Source organism: Hyperoodon ampullatus (assembly GCF_949752795.1).
Source record: "Hyperoodon ampullatus genome assembly, chromosome: 5".
Classification (NCBI taxonomy): Eukaryota; Metazoa; Chordata; class Mammalia; order Artiodactyla; family Ziphiidae; genus Hyperoodon; species Hyperoodon ampullatus.
Genome location: NC_136918.1, coordinates 68,041,306 through 68,062,756, shown reverse-complemented (window position 1 = coordinate 68,062,756; position 21,451 = coordinate 68,041,306). Strand labels below are relative to the sequence as shown.

General features: G+C 42.4%; 1 protein-coding gene across 1 annotated transcript; it reads right to left on the bottom strand.

Moving 5' to 3' along the window:
• Positions 1-3,195: 3,195 nt before the first annotated feature.
• On the bottom strand, positions 3,196-13,053 carry LOC307053679 (uncharacterized protein). The gene is made up of 7 exons (XM_079705182.1): positions 12,972-13,053; positions 11,619-11,672; positions 10,938-11,018; positions 7,904-8,176; positions 6,114-6,197; positions 3,439-3,676; positions 3,196-3,331 (listed from the first exon to the last, which is right to left on the bottom strand). Exons 1-5 carry the CDS (start codon positions 13,012-13,014, stop codon positions 6,178-6,180), a joined length of 471 nt encoding a protein of 156 aa, XP_079561308.1. The 5' UTR covers positions 13,015-13,053; the 3' UTR covers positions 3,196-3,331; positions 3,439-3,676; positions 6,114-6,177.
• Positions 13,054-21,451: the final 8,398 nt, after the last annotated feature.

Sequence of the window (21,451 nt, the reverse complement as noted above, 5' to 3'; positions counted from 1 at the left end):
GACTTGTCTGTTGTCTGTGCCCAGAAACAAGGAGAGGAAAGCCTGTTGACTGTGCTACAGACTGGGTTTATACAAAGGGCCAAAGTGGCACACAAAGGGTCGCTTTCGTTCTAGAAATTGCCATGACATATGCTTCAAACACATGACTGGGGCTTCCCTGGTGGCGCAGTGGTTGGGAGTCCGCCTGCCGATGCAGGGGACACGGGTTCGTGCCCCGGTCCGGGAGGGTCCCGCGTGCCGCGGAGCAGCTGGGCCCGTGAGCCGTGGCCGCTGAGCCTGAGCGTCCAGAGCCTGTGCTCCGCGGCGAGAGAGGCCACAGCAGTGAGAGGCCCGCGTACCGCAAAACAAAAACAAAAACAAAAACAAAAACATGACTGGCCCAAGAAACAACTTCACAACTGATTCCATTCTTCACTACATGGCCAGTTTTCTGGCTTTTTTGTTTTAAGCCTGGGTCTGCCATTTATAACTTGTATGATGTGGCCATGTTGTTTTGCCCTCACCCTACCCGTTTCCCCTTCTAAGAAGTGAAGATAGGGACTTCCCTGGCAGTCCAGTGGTTAGGACTCCACACTGTCACTGCAGGGGGGCACGGGGTCGATCCCTGGTCAGGGAACTAAGATCCCACAAGCCACGCGGCCCGGCCAAAAACAACAACAAAGAAAGTGAAGATACTACTAGAACCTTGATCTGATCGATCAGGGGTTAAATGGAGCAACTCCTACAAAGCACTAGCATTGCACCTGGCACATAATCTGTACACAATAAATGTGAGCAATCTTTGACAATGATTATTAGCCTCTGGGTTTGGTGACCGGGCCAAATCGGTTAAAGCCTCTTTGCTACTATTTTCTTATCTGTGAAATTCAGAAAACTGTAGCCCCTATTTCACAGCACTATTGTGAGGACTGAATCACTCAGTACAGTGCTGGCAACTAGTCAGTGCCTAACACCAGTTTTTTTAAATTGTTAGACTGTTTGCTTGAAGACCTCAGTGACGCCCTGTCCCTCCGGGGCACTCAGCTATCCGGGGCGTTCAGCAGAGGAGGCCATCTGGTGCAAGACACGAACAGAAGGTGGGAGCAAAGTAACTTGGTGAGACCGAGGTCCCCCCTAAAAACAGGCCCCAGACCTAGCCTACTAGAGACATTTGATAACAAATTACTTTTTAAAAAAGGAAATAAATGTTTAAGTGTTTCTCACACCTAAAAATGACTGAATCAGAGAATTAGCATAAAAAACAGCTGACAGCTGCCCTACTGAGAGCCGAGAGCTTTGGGGAAAGGGGTCAGTTCTGGGGAGTGGTCTGGCCAGACATCCAAAGGTGGGTTTGGGAAAACTCAAGAGATGCACAAGGGCCTTGGACACCCTAAGGAGGAAAGAAAACATGGGAGGAGAGAAAAACAGCTTTGTCTGAAGCCAGCACAGACAGAGACTGTGAGTCCCCCTGGCCATGTCACCCTGGGCCATGCAGTTGCTGTCCTTGTTTAAGGACTAAACATTTGGTTTTACCTAGTGTAACTGTGGCTTCCTAGTTTAAGGCAAAGTGCACCTACAATATCGCTGTGGACTGAACGTTTGTGTTCCCTTAAAATTCATGTTGAAGCCCTGATCCCCAGTGTGACGGTATTAGGAGATGGAGCCTTTAGGAGGTTAGGTCATAAGCATGGAGCCCTCATAGTGGGATTAGTGCCCTTATAAGAGACTTGGAGAGATCTCCCCCCAACCTCCACGTGAGGACACAGTGACAAGGTGGTCTGCTGCAAACCAGGGATAGCTCTCACCAGACACCAAATCCACCAGCACCCTCATCTTGGACTTCCCAACTTCAAGAACTGTGAGAAACACATGTCTGTTGTTTAAGCCGCCCAGTCTGCAGTGTTTTGTTGTAGTAGTCTGAGCTGAGAAAACTTTTAAGGAAGTCAGAAAGAGAAAAACAAATACCGTATGCTAACACATATATATGGAATCTAAGAAAAAAGAAAAAAAGGTCATGAAGAACCTAGAGGCAAGATGGGAATAAAGACACAGACCTACTAGAGAATGGACTTGAGGATATGGGGAGGGGGAAGGGTAAGCTGCGACAAAGTGAGAGAGTGGCATGGACATATATACACTACCAAACGTAAAATAGATAGCTAGTGGGAAGCAGCCGCATAGCACAGGGAGATCAGCTCGGCGCTTTGTGACCACCTAGAGGGGTGGGATAGGGAGGGTGGGAGGGAGGGAGACGCAAGAGGGAAGAGATATGGGAACATATGTATATGTATAACTGATTCACTGTTATAAAGCAGAAAATAACACACCATTGTAAAGCAATTATACGCCAATAAAGATGTTAAAAAAGAAAAGAAAAATCCAATGACAATTTTCCAAAAACTGAATTGTATCAACTTTTCGGTTGAAATGTATTTGGTCAGAACAAGTCAAAAACTTTAGTTGCATGTATGTATCTTTGAGTATGATATTAAAATTATGAGTATAAATTATGACATCAATGTAACATCAGAGACAATACACTCACATAACCTTTTTCAGAAGCAATAGGAACTAATGCTTACTAAGTGCCAGGCATGTTTCTACAAGTGTTTACCACAAATGCACAGAATCCTCCCAAAAACCCTAGGAGGAGGTGCTATTACCTTCCCCTTTTTATAGATGAGGAAACTAAACCAAGAGGCCATAGACACTTACAGGGTAAGTGGCAGATGCTCGGATCTGAACCCAGGCGGCCTGACTCTGGCCTATGCACACAACCCCAGGATCCTTTGCCTCTCGTATTAAGGTCACACAATAACTCATCACAACCATGCAAACAGCATCATAGTTACTTATGCTTCTCCTCTCTCCCTCACTACACTGTGAGAGCTTCAAGTACAGGAAATGTCATGTTATTCAAGTATTTGTGTGCTCAGGCCCCAGCACTCAAAAATGGTAGAGAAAGGCAAATCTTCATGGGTTTCCACACGTTTCTCATTTCTTTTCCTAATCTAGGAATACATAAGAAAGTCTTTAGTCTTTAAAAATCAAATTATTCCCAATTACAAAAAAAAAGTTAAAAATTGTAAAATGCACATGCTTGCTTGGCTCAAAACCATTATACATGCTTAGAATGGGGGAAAATCCAAAATTCATTAACAATTCATTCATTGTTTTTGGTTTTTTGTCCTAAAACAAAGGTTTATTTCTTGCTTGAGGTACATGCTCATTGCTTATCAGTTGGGGCCTCTGCTCTCACGGTTCTCTTCTGGAACACAGGCTGATGGAGCATCAGCTGTCATCTGCTGTCATCATTGCAGAGGGAAAGGAAGGCTGGAAGGTCTCCACAAGCCTGTTGATTTAAATAATTTACATGTCTATGGTTTGGCATTATGTGATCCCTTCAGGAGCAAGGTGCCGCCCAAACATCCATCACTGGTGAACTGGAAAGGGGTTTACCTCCCGTTGCAGACATCGTAGATACAAACTCCTGGACGACAGCTCCCAGAGACCCAAGCAGTCATCTTATCAGCTGGTTCCCACGCTGCCCCCGACAGGAGTGGGTCAGGGGTCCAGGAGGGTGCCTCGATGACCCCTCATCAGCCCTCAGTAACCCCCCAGCAGAGCAGCTCCACTTCTGAACGCTTTACCAATGCAGGTTCCAGGTGAGATTTCCTTTCACAAAAGGCTCCTACAGCTAAAGAAAGAACAGAACTCAGCCAAGCCCCTCCCCGCAGTTAAGTTTTTATAAGTCACAAAACGATCTTTTAGATTTCTCAACTTGCTTGAAAAGAAAACGCTGCTATAAATGCATAAATCAGACCCCCTTCTAAAAATGAAACTCGTGCCAAAGGTTACAGCAAACAGCAAGAATGTACTTCTGCAGAATAAAGATAGCAGTCTAACTACAGGCTGTTTAACCAGAAATTTCCATCATGATTGGAATAAATTAGATCTAAATCCTCTGGAGGCTCAAGGCTGGAAGTCCCAGTTTAAAAAGCAGGAAGAACTTCAGAACTCTGCACTCAGAGTTCAACCCCAGGGCCTCTGTTTTAGTATCAGCAGCCACAGAGCCATTGACAGAAATGCTCAAGCCCTGGAATGTGGGCTGGAAAAGATGCATTCCCAGGCAGTCTGGAATCCCCACCTTCAGCAAGCAGTGTGCTGCTTCAACCCAAGAAGGACTTCCAGCAACGCAACAGGCTGGGCCAACCAACAGGCTGGGCCAACCGCTGAAAACCACTGTCCTCGTGAGAGCACTCTTAAAATATCGGCAAATACAGTGGCCTCTTTAGAAAATGGAGTGGAAACACACTTCCACATGATGAAGCAGGGAAAAAAGGTTGTCCCCTAAAGCAATCCAAAAAAAGAACAATATGTGCCCCCAATATGCAGAAAAATCCTGTTAACAGATATGCACAAGTAAGGAACTAATTATGAATACACCTGGTTTTACATTAAAAACATACCTCCCCATCCACAGGGCGGGGAGAAGACACACTCTAAATCATTCCTGGAGTGAGGAGGGTTAGGGGATGTGCAGGTTCTCCTGAATCTGTGCAAACTCCTGGGTTAGTTTACCCTGGTTTACACTCACTCGGCCTCAGTCCAAGAACTGGGGCTGGGAGCAAAACCAACTAACGCCCAAACAGCCAAGATAATAGTAACCAAGGAATATGATGCTTTAATAAGTAATGTTTCAGTAAATAATAATACAAAGAAGACATATTAGCACTGTACAAATGCAGATTTATTGTTCTTCCCTTTATCCATAGTAGGAAAAAGGTTGGAAATTGTTAGGAAAGCAGCTTATATACAAAGCACTTCTGAAATTATGCTTTTCTTTGGAAAACAACTTATAAAAAAATAATAAACGTTTAAAAAAAATCAAGTCCTTTAAGTACTTTACACTTCTGAATGTTAAAACTCCATGTGTTTCCTAAAATATAGAACAATTAAAAAAAAACTCATAAAGTGACATTGATTTGAATTCCACAGAATCCCTGACCATTAGAAATACGTTCTTCCCTATAAAGTCAATTTGTTCTTCACAGGCAAAGCTATAGTTAAAGTGTGTTTCTCTAATTCATTGAGATTGAATTTTACTCTCCAACTAATGTCTACAGGAGACTAATGGTAATTTATAGTTTCTTCAAATAAGTTAACATATCCAAAATGTTAATCACCACATGCATAATTCTGGGAGAGTGACAGCATCTATACATACCAAAAAAAAAACAAGATTTCACCCATTAACAAGAGCCAATATGGCCCATGATTCCCTGGGGCAAGTCCTCTTTGAGAAGAGATGACAGTTTCCCCTTGGTCCTGGCTAAGGCTATTTCTGAGTGGCATTCCTGTGCTCCCCACCTGCCAACCCTCCCCAAAGTAAATGACCCAGGGGCCAAAGTCAAGAAATGTAGTGTTTGGCCTGGTGATTTCAGAAGGTTGATGAAACCCGCAGGGACTCTGAAGACGGACCCAGCTGAACTTGCCCAGTGAGATGAGGCAATCACCTCTGAGGGTTTGCCCCAACACTGATGGGGAGAGGATTACATTCCTTTCTAATCACCCTAGGACCAGGTAACATGATTGGTTTAATGGTTTAACAGACCACTAGCCAGACTGGTTAGTAATGTGAGACATGGAAATCACACCTCACATAAAAAGACATATTGTACCTGGAGGCACATAAGTGTCTGACTGCGTGGGAGCTAAAAGAACAGGAACCTCTCTTTATTATTAATGTCATTAGGAAAAAAGCTAAACGAAATTGGTGCCATTTAAGTACTCCAACACTTAACTGCTAAAAATGTTTCAAACACTTGATATATATTTCATAGTTCACAGACTCCAAAAGGAAAACGATCGCATTTCTCACCTGACTGCGGTTGGGTCATTTTAAGCACCCTTTGTAAGTGTATTTGTTTGGGTGGGGAAGCGGGTGGGAGGGTGTGAGTGGGAGGTACAAAAAAAAAAAAAATCTTGATATTGCAGAGGTTTTTTGTCTTCCTCAAGGTTTCTAAATATTTCATTCCCTTTGCCCCTGAATAATGTGAGCTGTGGGCAGCCTGTGAAAGGAGCTGCTTCCACAGGCTGTGCAGCTCTAGGTTCCGGAGTCCACACCCAATTACCACGGCGAGGGTCTTTGCAGGTAAAAGTTCCTGAAGCTTCCTTTTTCAGCTCATCTTCCAAACTTCACGTTTCCTGTAAGAAACCTAACAAAATAGAGAAATGAATTCAGAGATTCATTGTTGGGGGGGGAAAGGGCACATGCTTTTAAAGAAAGTCACTTGTCCATTTCAAAAAAGAATTCCTGGGAGTGGCTGGGTTTTCCTGAGCTGAAGATAAACCAGTACAATTTTTTAAGGTTTTGGTTACAAGATACTAAAACGTCCTGATAAAAAAAAACAAACTTCAGCCAATTAACCAGTCATTCTGGCTACATGAGGTAAATTTTTGGCTTTTTGTTTGTTTGTTTTTAACTCACAGAAGATTTTTCTCCTATTTAACAAGGGGAATGGACTAAGAAGCTTTTATGATCCCCTTCACTGCTAAAAAATGTCACAAACCCTTGTCACCAAGTCAAGCGTCTAGTGAGGTCAACAGCAGAGAAAAAGAAAACCAAAAATAACAACCCATTCTACAGGATTTGTGAGATAGTCAGATTTCCAAGCCTTCCTTTGATGGAAGAGGCTGTGATTATTTCCTTATCACAGCACAGAGGCCAGACTGTCCAGAGGCAGAAGTGCCTAAATGCAAATAAGCAGATTTCCACATGTGGGCCTCAGTGACTTACATAATTTCAACATACCCAAGAAAAAGAATGAAAAATTTGATATTGAAAAACTGGCTCTTCTATCTGCTTGCAGCTTTTGCATCCAAACAATGGTGGGGGAGTTCAGAAAGCTTGCCCATCACACCTGACAGCATCCTGAGAGTTCGCCGCCCCAGACTTTTACTTTTCATATAAGCTTTTGGGGAGCTGATACACTTTTACATTCTTCAAGGAATAAAAAGTCCAAATAGAATTCCAATTAAAAACCTCTCTCTGATTTGCTGAGGCTTCTGAGAAGTAACACCACATTTGTTAATCATGGTAACAATATATAATAACCAAAGTTGTGAATTGGTTTGACCTTGATTCTAACAATGTGCTAATAAGTAAGTCAAGCCACAAAAAAAGAAGTGCTTAAAACAAAGGAAGGAACCCTGTGGTTTTCTGGATTGAGACCAGAAACAACTCCCTTTAGCTCTCTCTTGGGTTCTGCTCTTTCCCTTCCCTTCTTTGCTGCTGGAGGTTTACTAGTGCCACGCAGTGGCCTCCTGGAGCACTGCTTCAGCACCACAGAAAGCCTAGAAGGATCAATGAATGCTACCAGTCAGGTCCCTGCCTAAGCCTCACTACCTGCCTGGAGATTTACACGCATTACCTCTTTTCGTTATCACACCAGACCAAGGACATTGGGGTTTTGCATCCATTTGACAGATGGGAACATAGAGGTTTAAAGTCAGGTAAGGAATTTGCTTAGTCATGGATAGATATATCATACAACACAGGGAATACAGCCAGTAGTTTATAACTATAAATGGAGTATAACCTGTAAAAACTGTGAATCACTATATTGCACACCTGTGACATATAATATTATATATCAACTATACTTCAATAAAAAAAACAAAATTTTTGCCTAGTCACAAACCTAGCCAGCACTTGAGATGGGATTTGAACACTTCCTGACTGCATACACAAGTCACCTTTCCTTAGATTATGGCAGCCCACATGCTTACTGCTACAGCATTTGCACAGTTCTCTAAACCCGAGCTTATAAATACACACGCAACACATTCTATAATAGAAATTTGCTATTTGCAAAGACACAGCTTGATTTCAAGTACATGACTAAGACAACTTCCTGCTTACCTTTCAGCACATCTTGGACTTCAACTGAACTGACGTTTTTCAAGCAGTTCCATAAATTCTGAGCTGTGGCGTTACTCTGCTCCTTTTCTTGCCACTTCTTCAGCATCCTGAACTTATTGATCGTGACATCTTCTTTCTTCTCCAGGATCGCATCAATATCGCTAATCTTCAACTTCAGGTTGGCAATGGCAATCTTTACCCACTCCTTCCCCAACTTCTCAGCAAGGTTAATCAACTGAGCGTCTGTTAACAAGGTTTTAGTCTTCACTCCATCTAAAAGCACATGAAGAATTCAGTTGTTCCTCTAAACACTTCATTTATAGCCATTTACAATGAAAATGTATTCTCTTTATATAAAAAAAGAAACCATGATTCGAAACTTTGATAACTGCTTTTAAAATATATTTAAGTGTCAAAAAAAATCCCTGCTTTCCCAACTCTCTTAAGGACCAAAGGGAACAATTTCATACAACATTAAACTGGGGTATAATGCTCACATGATAATTCAATAATTCAGGGAATGAAATTGTTTTATAAAGCAGCACAAATTAGGTTGGAGTAAAAAAAAAATCAGGTACCAAAAATAATTTACGTGGCTCAAAAAGAAAAATATACAGCTTTTGCCCTTGCCCAGCTCTGCAACTTCATCTCAGTGTTAACACCACATACAGAATGCTACCTTTAGTGGTCAATAAAGAGAACAGCAAGAGATATGAATTGCAGTCTCCATTCCACCATCTCCTGGCATTAGGGGAAAGAGCACATTCCACAGAAAAGCCAGGGGATGGTATCTGTAATATCTGTTGCTCACTAAGAAACAGTGTCATAATCTTGGAAGGGTATATGTTTGCCAATGGAAACCACTGGTGCCATAAAAAATATCAGCCCTAGCAGTAAGGTGGATTTTCTACGTTCCTACTTTTCAGCTGGTTGTGCTACGGTGCAGCAAAGCTCATGGGGTACAGAGTCTCGGTTAAGGATCCTCAAGGCCTTACAAACACTGGAGGTGACACTAGAAGGAATAAGAGGGAGGAAGAATCCTTCCTGCCCCTCCTCCAGGACCATGAGGCTTTCACTCATCTACAGCCAACAATCTGTTAAAGTGAACCTAACGTTTGTATTGGACCCTAATGCACTTCAGTTTCGTCTCTAACGTTCTAGACTGAAGAATGGGTTCTGAGGGATGGCCCCTGCCCCCTAGTGGTCTCCTGATACATGGGATCTGTCAAAAATGTAAGTTCAGGGCTTCCCTCGTGGTGCAGTGGTTGAGAGTCCACCTGCCGATGCAGGGGACACGGGTTCGTGCCCCGGTCCGGGAAGATCCCACATGCCGTGGAGTGGCTGGGCCCGTGAGCCATGGCCGCTGAGCCTGCGCGTCCGGAGCTTGTGCTCCGCAACGGGAGAGGCCACAACAGTGAGAGGCCCACGTACCACAAAAAAAAAAAAAAAAAAAAGTAAGTTCTCAGGACCATCTCCAAAGCCCCCAAAATGTTATGCGGCAGGCTGGATGGGAGGGGAGTTTGGGGGAGAACAGATACATGTATATGTATGGCTGAGCCCCTTTGCTGTGCACCTGAAACTATCACAACATTGTTCATTGGCTGTACTCCAATATAAAATAAAAAAAAATTTTTAAGTAAATCTTATTAATTTATTCGCTACTACATTGTCAACTCTAAAAAGGTTGGAAATCTTAATCTTTCTAGGTAGTATTTGATCATTTTAATTCTATTTCTAATTACTTGCTGTTGGAGCTAATTTTAAATAGCCAAATAATTGCAAGAAAAAACGTTTCCTATATATCAATTTAATATAAAATTGTTTCCCATTCAGTTATAAATGAATAAGTTCCGAGGATCTAATACACAGCATGGTGACTATAGTTAATAATACTGTGTTGTACACTTGAAATTTGCTAAGAGAGTAGGTCTTATGCATTCTCACTACCACCAAAAAAAAAGGCTATGTGAGATAATAGATGTGCTAATTAACTTGATTGGTAAATATTTCACAATATATGCATACATCAAAACATCACATTGTGTACTTTAAGTATACACAATTTTGTCAATTATATCTCGATAAAACTGGAAAAATACTGTATTCCAATTTGGTTAGCTTTTAAAATAACTCCAGAGCCTCATTTTGATGTTCATTAAATAGAAACAATAAACTTTTCTCTAGTGACATACAGTAAACTCAGACATATGTCATCCTCACAACCTCCTGCTCTAGCATGTGAAGAATAGCTTATTTTAGTCTATAGAGAGTTTATCTGCTTTTAGAGATTCATACCTTCTTACAATGGTAGAATAAAAGGTATTTTGATGAAAGGGTTAATCTGGGGAGTTACATGAGGCCCCCAAAGCCTTGAGATCTTGTCTCATATAATTTGAGTCTGGGTTTTTTAACTTAAATTTGTGAATTCTGGCTGGACTTGAATTTTGAGGTACATACTCCATCTTCTGGCTCCTTGGAGTATTGTTTTTAAATGTTTAAATCTCTACTGTATTTTCACAACTATCAAGCCTTGGTCTCTGCCATTTAATTGGAAGAAATTAAGTTGACTTTTGTCTCCAATAACTGAGCTGGCGGCTCCTTCCCCCAAAAGTAGCTAATAACTTTGAGGCCAGTGAATGCACACATGGACATTCATTATTTACTCCTTCAATGAATATTCATTGTCTTCTACATAAAAGGCTGCAGGCTCAGTGTTATGGGAAAATGCACAGATGGACAGGCCACGGCCCCTGTCCCTACGGGCTGCAGGAGCTTCCCCTGGCCCTCCATTCTACTTTCACCGAGTGAAGGGGAGGACTGGGCAGCCAAGCTGGAAAAGTAAGCTGAGGCAGACCAAGAAGGACCCTTGTCCAGCCCTAAGGAGCTGGGACACAGGGGGAAAGTATCTGGGAGGGCACGCACACCTAGGATGTGGCTCCAGGAGGACTGACCCAAAAAGCACATGTGTTGCATGAAAGTCAATGGGGGAGACGAGGGAAAACGACTGATAGCCACGGATTACGTTTTTACAAACCTGAAGCGTCAATCTGCTTCATTCTTTTATCATAGACCACTTCATCAGGTAAGCTGCTACTCATTTTTCGCCGCCTATTACCTTTAAAAAACAACAACAACAACAAAAATTGGCTTTCCCTTAGGGTTCTTATTATCTACCCATCTTCAAACAAGAGTTCTTTTTTAAAAAATCATCACTGAGATAGAAACAAATTGAAAATGGATTCAAAGGTCGTTCTGATGATTAAGAGTTATGGAACACTGAACAGGTCCTTAACGTTACCGTATTTGCACAGCAGAATTAAAATTCTAGGGCTTCCCTGGTGGCGCAGTGGTTGAGAATCTGTCTGCTAATGCAGGGGACACGGTTCGAGCCCTGGTCTGGGAGGATCCCACATGCCACGGAGCAACTAGGCCCGTGAGCCACAACTACTGAGCCTGCGCGTCTGGAGCCTGTGCTCCGCAACAAGAGAGGCTGCGATAGTGAGAGGCCCACGCACCGCGATGAAGAGTGGCCCCCGCTTGCCACAATTAGAGAAGACCCTCGCACAGAAACGAAGACCCAACACAGCAAAAATAAATAAATTAATTAATAAACTTCTACCCCCAACATCTTCTTTAAAAAAATAAAATAAAATAAATAAAATTCTAGTGAATGGAAGGAATAGACGAGTTTAACGAGTCCAGTACGAGCACTTACCACTTGTGCTGCTTTTCGAAATGTTCGGGTTCTGATCACGCTGAACCCAGTCACCTGTTAAATTACAATAAGCAGCAATTGGAAAAAGTGGTTTTGAAACTGGAAGTAAAGCAACGATTTATGAAAGCACCTGAAACCCTAGGGTCTTGGCAACCTCTCTAAAGTTCAAATATGAGTTTGGGGTTTTAACTTGGTATGTATGCAAATGCACTGGGCTTGAACTCTTGAGATAAATAACAAGTACTCCTTCTAACACGTCTTGTGGGACAAGTGTTTCCCAAACTTCAGTCATCTGCACCCCACTGTCATGGTATCTGCCATACCCATCTGCCAGGTGAAATGTCATTCACTCCGTATTTCTTTAAATCTGGAACTACCGTAAATAGAACAGTGGCATCATGTGCCATATGGAGAAGGAAGCCATAAAAATAAACATCTTTAAATTTTAAGTGTATTTGTATGTACTCCACGTAAAAGAATCTCATATATGTATTATCATTCTGTACTTGAGGGGTTCTTTCTGGACACTTCACCTGTGATTCGACACCACCTGTCCCATGTGAAATTCAGTCCCTGCTCTAACCGATGCCTGTGTGTCAGGCAGGCCTTCTGCAGGTTCCTTTAGTGAAGAGGTCTAATAGTGATGCGCAATTTCAGTTCATTGTTAGCTTAGGCCGCCAAAATAATGGAGACCAGAACCATCTTACAATGCAGAATATTATTAAGTAAGTTTAAAAAAAGAAGGCTTAAAAAGTGGTCTTTAAAATTGCCAAGAGGCTTAGTCTAGAAGAACATCTGTCATTCAGGTTGCTACATGTTAAATACCTTTATTCCTGTGGCATTTGCTGTGATTAAAAAGTAACATCTTTCAGGTCCATTTATTTGAGCATATTAATGAATACTGAGCAAAAATACTACAATCCCCAATACACAGTCCCAACTAGGACTCTTCCCAGCTAAGTAATTGTAGTTTGGATAAAAGGGCCTGTTTCAAACTGGCTAACTTAAGGGTATAGTATTGAGAACAGGAGTCACACCTACAGAAAAGCTTCCTGTGTAAACTAGCACAGAATTCCAAACTGATTAGACTGGGTTTCGTTTCTGGAGTATAAAGACATGAGAGCAAATATGGACTCCGTGCACCCACTGACTCTGGGGATCTGGACGGTGGGTGCCTGAGAAGCAGAGCCGGCACTTCTGCCCAGGAGCTGGGGCCTCTGTTTCTCTTAATCGAATGTTTTAATATTACAGTGATGGGACAGACAACTACTCTATTTGCTTTTCCACCCAGGCCACCTGCCCCCCACCCTCAACCCCCAAACAGAGTTTTAATTCAAGATACAAAACACTCACACTCTCTCAGTTTTGCTTTCCATACAATTTCCTCGGAATCCATTTCAACCAAAAGTAATTTAAACTCCACTGGTTGCTCCAAATACACTTCACTATAACTTTTCAATTTTAAAAGTGAACCATCCACAAATTCAATTTCCTTTTAAGAAAAAAACAAACGTGATTTTCTGAAATTTAAAAGTTGCGTTAATTAACAACATAAAATGTCAGATAAGGAATAACGGCGATGAGAAGGGTTAGTGCTTGAACGCTCACTGAAATTTTGACCTTGGAAATTCCACTCCTTCATCATACATCCTCTCACTTTCCTGCTTCTAATCCTTCCTTACTCTTACTCCAAACGCTTCTCTACCTCATTGAAGCTTCTAGTCCCGTGGCCCTAGTTTTCTAAGGTGATACTTTTCAGCCTTTCCTGATTTCAACGTTTCATCTTTCCCAAATGGCACCTGTGCTCACCCATCAGCCACCCTATCCCAGGTGCTTTTAAACTCCTCACCACCTTTTTCCTAGATCACTCTCCAATCTGCAGTTGATTCCGCATTTACAGAACTATGTGCGGCGTTTTATCCACGTGTCCTCAGTGAACACCGCCGTCCCCCAACAAATCCTCGTATCGCTCTTTTATGGATAAAGAATCCCAGAGAAGCGTATGAACTTGCCCAGGTCCACACCTAGGAAGTGGCGGAACTGGAATTTGAATCCACACCTCGTGACTCCAGAGTGTGAGCTCTTAACCACTACACAGACCGCCTCCTGCCTTCCACCTCCTCTGCTGCTCTCCAGGCTGGCTAGCAAGGCTGGCGGGAGAAATACATCTTTGAAAAAATATCAGTGACCTGCACTGGGCATCACCATCACAAACCGGTGGTCGTAACCTGTCCCCCTCCCTTTCCGTTCCAAGTCACTAGTATTATCTTCACAACCTTCTAAGGGTCAGTCACCAGGGCCTACAAAGCTGAGACAGCGCCCTCTCCTGGCCCTATTCCTCCTAAATCCCCCCACATTCAGCTTCTCCAGAACTATCCTGGGGCCTCCAGCCCAACTGCACATCCCCGCCCCCTCACTTAGACACCTGCGGCCCCGGCCCCTCTTCCGGGAGAGCTTCGGAAAGCTCATCGCTTCCAGGGAATCCCTCACCCTTCAAACCCAGAACAAACATCACCCATGTGAAAAGCATTCCTGGAGACCCACTGCACTTCGTACCCATCTCTATAGTAACACATTATGTTAAAATTATTTCTTTTCATGAATGGAGTATTTCTCTCACTTTGAGGGAAAAGACTGACTTATTTGTTTTTTAATTCTTAGCTCTTATCTCAAGCTGACTGGTAATAGGCACTTCTGATCAATGTCAGTTAAGCAAATCATTAATGGTATAAAACTAATAAGAACACCTTATATTTACAGTTTGATAACTTTCAGAGTGCTCCCAAACCATTACTTGGTATGATCCTTACAGCAATCCTGGGAGATTATCCCCATTTTATTGGCCAGAAATGTGGTTAACAGAACGTAGACTATTTAAAGCCCTCCAGCTATCAACATCTTTTGTAAGAATGAACTCCTGGGACCCCCTCAGTGTCTTGCTGGGCACATCCATCCATTCAATACGTATTATTCCCTCTCCTAGTGGTTCTTAAACGTGGCAGCACATTATAGTCACCTTGGGAGCTTTAATAAGCCCAATGCCCAGGCCATTCCCAGACCAATTAAGTCAGCATCTCTGGAGGTGGGACCCAGGCCACGGAATGTTTTTAAAGCTCCTCAGGGAATTTCACTATGCAGCAAAGGCCAAGAATCACTGCTTTAAGCACACCCTTCTAATTTAATTCCACTTCCCAGACAAGGCTGCAGTTTGCTTCTTGTGATTGTTTTGATGTACCATCTGCCAGGGCCTGATCAGCTTAGAAGGGCTGAGAATCAGCCTCTCAGATCCCAGTGTGGGGACAGTGGCTTTAGAGGCCAAGGGCAGTCGGGGCCCTGGGCGAGCCCTCCAATGCCCAGGTGTGTGCAGATCGCCCACCTGCTTTGCACATTAGTTTCCTCAGCCATGTTGTTGTAAGGCTCAAATGGTTCAAAGGGTGTGGAGAGATGCTTTGAAACTGGAAAGGAAGGAAGGTTATAGAAGACTGTCTGACCAACCTGACTGCTTCTACAGGGCACGAGGCCCCTAATAATATAATAAAACAGGACAACATGGGCCACTGCCATTAGCGCTCTTGCCTCACATTTTAATTTAATGGAATCAAAACATGTTTTCAACTTTTCATAAACTATAAAACAAACAAACAAACAAAAGGAGGTGTACGAAAGGAATTTCCATGCAGTCGTCCAGACTAGAGAAGCTGTGGCATATGCTCAGAGCACATAATGAAAATAAGTTTTAAAAATAAACTAAGCCATTTCTGAGAAACCAAGATCACTTACAAATGTCATGGTGTGTACAGTGAATCATTCAAATCTAACAACAATTTGTCCTAATAAGTATTTTTCAAACGCTTTCCAGTAAGAAAAGCCCAATATCCCTTGCTAACATTGCTTAAAGAATTTAATTTAAAATGCAAGAACATTTAAAACCTTTTTAAAGGGAAAGAGATTGGATAGTCTATTTTTCCAATGACTCCAGATAAATCCTGAAATTCAACTGCATTTTTGGAATAAACAACAAGTTCAGCAAAACAACTGCCTTCTTAGAAACTGGGAAATAAAAAAGGAAAACAAAATGCATTATTCTGAATATCTTCAAAACACCATATCTAAGAAATATACATCTTTGCTACTACTCCAAGGTGGTTTTTAAAATACCTACCTCGGGGGTGATTTCAGCTTCTGGCTCACTGATCAGCCTGTACTTCTTCCCATTCTGCAACAGCTTCTGGCAAACAGGAGGCTTGTCGATTTTCATGAATTTCTTAGAGGAGTGCTTTACAGCCTTGGAAATATCCTAAAGGAGGAAATAGGTTTTGGTTTCGAAATCCATCAGCAACAACTGTCAGAGACCTAAGAGCCAGGCTGTGCATGTGTCAGCTGCATTATCTTCACTTCCTCCTACAGAATGACGGCGGGGGAGTAGCTTTCACAGTGCTCACAAGGGAAAAAAGGCACAGAGGCTGAGTCGCCTTTGATCTGCACTTCCGGCACCCAGATCACCAAACATCTTCCTGCGAAAGCACTACAGCCAAAAGCAACTCTTATACCCTGTGTGGCACCAAAAATCTGCTTCTGAAGAATCTGAGAAAATTAAATTAGCACTAGCATTACACATTTGTATTACTAACTACATGCCCATCGTGTGAACAGAGAGCAACTCTTTTACTGTACATGGTTCCAGCCTATTCAGAGTTTGTTTCCATCCTTATTTTCACAACTATCCCTTTGACATGGGCCTAGAGGGGACACTGACTTTATATGTAATGTTCGAATGCCCCCAAGAGGTTAATGTAACCTTTGGCCCAAGCTCCCTTGGTAAAGCAGCTGTACAGCCGAACATGAAATTTAGGTTTCCTGAGGCAGAGTTCAGGAAATCTTTTCCTACGTAGGAAAAAAATCAACCCAAGAAGAAAGGTGTAAAAATAAAACATCAGCCAGGAAGGACATCCTGCCTTATGCATGTCACACTCTCCATTGTTCTGGTGGCATCCTTTTCTACATTTGCTGATACAATCAGCTCCCTACCCTAGCTTCCCAGGAAGTGTGGAATAACGCTCTTCTAATTAATTGATTTTACTTTAAAAAAATATAAAGTTCATAAAATAATAGTACTTATTCCAAATCTATGCTAATTATACATTTTTTTAACTTTTTATTTTATATTGGAGTATAGCCAATTAACAATGTTGTGAAAGTTTCAGGTGCACAGCAAAGCGACTCAGCCATACATATACATGCATCCATTCTCCCCCAGACTCCCTCCCATCCAGGCTGCCACATAACACTGAGCAGAGTGCCCTGTGCTATACTAATCATACTTTAGATGTGATTATTTTTATACCGTTTTAAAGACTACTTTCCCAACGGAAAGTATTATCTTTAATGAGACTATAGGAAGTGTATTCTACTTGCTTAGGAGGAAACTAAGAACCTACTACTTAATAAAGTTTTTATACTTTAATACATATTGCTAATTAAAATCAGTATAATATTTTTAAAGCATGGAAATATTACAACCTAAAACCACTGGGAGTAGGTAGTTTGATATAAATTCTATAACTCAAATTATAACTCATAAATTAGTACACTTTATTATAGCTCTAATGCTTACTTTTTTCCAATTCTGTTAAACCTTAATTTTGAATCTGAAAGTATAATTTTGAGTCACTGCTTTATCTACTATATTTCAGTGCTCCATCCACCTCTAAGTCGTTTTAACTGTATTGACAGTGTGTCAGCCTACGAAAAGAGATTCAATTCTCTGTTATGGATACAGTGCAGAAAATGGGCTAAACATCATGGCCTTATTCTGTGTTCTGGAAAACTGGTTCCATTATGAATATCCACACCCCTCCCCTCAGGCCATTCTACCTTAAACATATTGGGTGCTTCATGAACATTTGCTGCTACAAAGCCCAGAATGTTGAACCCAAGGTCAATTTTTATCCAAAAAATTGCTCTGGAATGAGTTACCCTAAGAGATCCATCTTACTGATGGAGTTTTAGGCCAAGGAGAAAACTTCAGTCGCCCTACACTTGACCCAAAGACCTGAAACGGCTCCCCAGTCTATCTAGAGCAGGTGTTTCTCCAACTCTAACGTCCCAGTCACCTGGGAATGTTGACCAGTGCAGGTTCTGGGTCTGCAGGTCTGGGTGGGGCTGAGACTTTGCTTTTTTTTTTTTTTTTTTTTTTAGACTTTGCATTTTAACGAACTCCCTGCTAATGTCAGCCAGCCACTGCTGGTCTCCATGTCCCCTGGTCCCCTGGTCCCCAGACCACATGTTGAGCAGCAAGGCGTAGAGAACAGATGGCCTAGGCTGCCCACCAGGCAACCCTCTCCAAGGTCAGGCCTGCCTGTCTGCGCCATCCCCACCTCTGGAGCGCTATTTTCCTATCTGTTATCTTCACGACACTGTTTACATGTATAAACACCTGTACTCCATGGATCTGAGGACTTGGCATGCACCTAGTCACTGACCTGATGACCTCTTTGGGCGAGCACCAAATCAGACCCGCTGTGGGTGACGCTTAAATCAACAGGGACAGGACCCACCCAGATGTCGTGTAAAGTCTGAACACAAAGTATTCAACATTTAGTATTCACTTTCATTGATTTACCTTGATGAAGGACTCATTATTGGTTGCTATGTACACTCGAAAAGACAAGGATGGGTTATGGTCGATGGCTTTGTACAGGATCACGGCCCCGTGGTGGAATACTGTTTCTTCGCTTTGAATAACAGGTCCCACAGGAGAAAGAGAGCTCACGTGCCATTTGACATGGGTTGCAGAATGGTCCACAGTATATTCTAACAAGGCCCCAGTACTTTTAACATGTAAGACTTTGAACATCATGTTGGCATCGCAGTCTGTTAACACATGAAGGTGAATCAGTATTCCAGGTATTGTATGGGTTGCACATATACTCTCACACATATGCACATGCACACACTAACTAAACTTTTAGCAAACGAGTACTTACGACCCAAGCAGAGGGAATGTGGAAAATGAATGGAGGTAAGACAGGTTGGGTCACATTTAACATCAAACAAGGGTCCACCGACCACCCAGGGCTTCACAACCAGGTCTGCGTATTTGCTCCAGGACAGGACGCAATACTTGATGTCAACTTTTCTGTTAACCTCAAATATCAGACCAGTCTCCATGCACTGGTAAGTTCCCTCTGTGTCCACCTTCAGTCTGCATTGGATAGATAAGAACACCTGTTTAGTCCTGATGTTTGGTTAGGAGAAGACTTCTGAAAATTTTATTTTTCAATTCATTTTTTTGTTTTTAATTTCACTCAAAAGCACTAAGGGAACTCTATAACATTTTGAAGCATTATCAAAGAAAACAATCCAAGTAATTACATAAAATGTGTAAAGTTAGTTATGCTTTTTGTGTTTCCCCTGATTGGGGTTATAATTATGTAGAAAGTTAAATTACTGACGATATGTCTTCTGCATTCACAATTACTTACAAAAACTGTCCCCGGGAAAGAAGCCTGGGGGTCACTAGTTCATTGTGTTTCTGGAGAAAAAGCACATATATAACCTATAAGTAAATGCTGTTTTCTTAAATAAAGCAAATTAAAGAATCATCCTTCATAATTAAAAGATACTTACATTTTCAGCATTACAGTGTTCACAGTGAGATTGGATTTCATTAAATTCTAAATGATAGAGAAAAAGTTTTACTTATAGGAATGTGACTGGCATTTTCAGACAAAAATTGTTTTAATAAATATATAAGATATGACCAGATTACAAAATTCAAAGGTACAGGTCCCTCAGCAATAATGAGAATATTTTGGAAAACATCAGTTCATACCTGAATTAAAATGATCTGTAGGCAATTCTTTACCCTCCCATTCTTCAACTGTAAAAGATATGGTCACACATGTACTGGCGTAAGTCAGTCACAGGGTAAATCACTCAAACCCCCATCTCCAGCTTCACAACCAAAAGGAACTTCAAACATACATTAAACATCTCCGTGAGTGGATTCAGTGCCACATGATGCATCATGCTTGTGAGTCCCGCTGTAGGTCTAAAGGCATGAAAACGAGCTTGAAAGCGACTCTTAAGTTTCCATGCACCCCATTTTGGCACCTTAAGTCTTTAGCTGATCTCCTGGCACAGAAGCAACAGCTCTCAGAATCCTCCTCTCACACCACAGGCACAGGGAGAACGGGATGAATTAGAGAAAACGAGAGGGCAAGGGCACTGCCTCGCTCTTACCCTGATTAGACGCTTCCTCGGTGGAAGACTCTCTTAGCTCCCCATCTGTGGAGACAAGAAGGGACTGAGGCACAGGTGGTCATGAATGAGCTCTTCACTAGTTACTCCTCACGTAGGCCAGCGTCTCAGCTGGACGGCCGCAGCCCCCAGTGAAGAGCCCTTCACGGTGGCCAGGAGTAGGGAACTAAGCTGGAGTCATTATCCCCAAGGTAGAGCTTGACCGGCATCAGCCCTTCAGGCTAGTACAGAGTTAGAGATAAGCTTGGAAGTAAGAGAGGAGTTGACATCTGATTTTAGGCATGTTTAAACTGGAACTATCTCGTAAGCGTCTCCAATTTAGCATGTAGACTCCTTCCATTGGCTCCCCACTACTTTCAGCTTCTATCAGCCTCCCCACACTTACTGCCCTCCTGTCACTCCGAGCCACTCTCCACACCAAAGCACGCTCCTGCCTCAGGGCCTTTGCACTTACTGTCTCCTAGAACAAATATTCACACTGCTCACTCCCTTACATCCTTGCAGTCTCTGTTCAAATGTCACCTTATCAGAGAGGCTTTCTTGATGCCCCCACCCCGACCAAAGCAGGGCCTGCCTGACACCTCTCTTCCTCCTTCATTTTCTTCAGGACACTGCCTGCCACCTTGCACACTATACAGTTCAGTGTTTCTGCTTCCTGTCTCTCTCCCCACTAGAATGTAAGCTTCATGAGGACTGTAACCCCAGGGCCTGGTAAGTGCTCACTTTCTGAATGACTAGAATTCCAGAATACAAAAATGTATTATGAAAGGGAACAGGGGTGAATTTTCCTATTATCTACACCGGCCACTAGCCAAGCATGAGCTTGGGCACTCTAGTTATGTACTAAATCTCTCTGTCCATTACTTTCCTCATCTGTTAAATGAGGATTAACATAATACCACCCCCAGAAAGATAGAAAATAAAATTACAGGTAGGTATTGTACCTGGCACTCAGCAAGCACTCAGTGAGTGCTAGCTAACTGTTATTAACTGTTATTTTGCTAGGGCAATGGGTGGAACTCATTAAAAAATTAAAGAATTCTAAAGTAGACAATAACCCTTCACTTGGGGTAAGACCTAATATGTTGAATGCTTGGTTTTATATTTTAAAGATCTGAACAAGCGTTGGAAGGGTGAGCCCATGGGTAAGACAGGCATCTTCACCACATGTGGAAGGTCCTAGGCCACCACCAATGCCCAGAAGGTGCGGACTCTCCCCAGGATGCTGCTCCAGCCCTGGCCACACAAGCTGCCTGCTATCAGGGCATTCATTATACAGGAACCAGGAGTTGCAAGAGAGAACCAGCTTTAAAAAACAGCATTAAGATGAAATAGAAACCAGAGACTAAAAGTATTCAGAATTCTGGACTCAGAATACTACAGATCCAAAGGTTCTTAAATACTGACCCAAGTCCTGCACCACAAAATTCTTCAATCATATTTCCACAGCCACTATGCTAAAAAGCATCATAAAATTCTAAATTATTTAGTGGTTATCATCTATACCCAGGGTCCCCAACCCCTGGTTCCTGTTAGGAACCAGGCCGCACAGCAGGAGGTGAGTGGTGGGC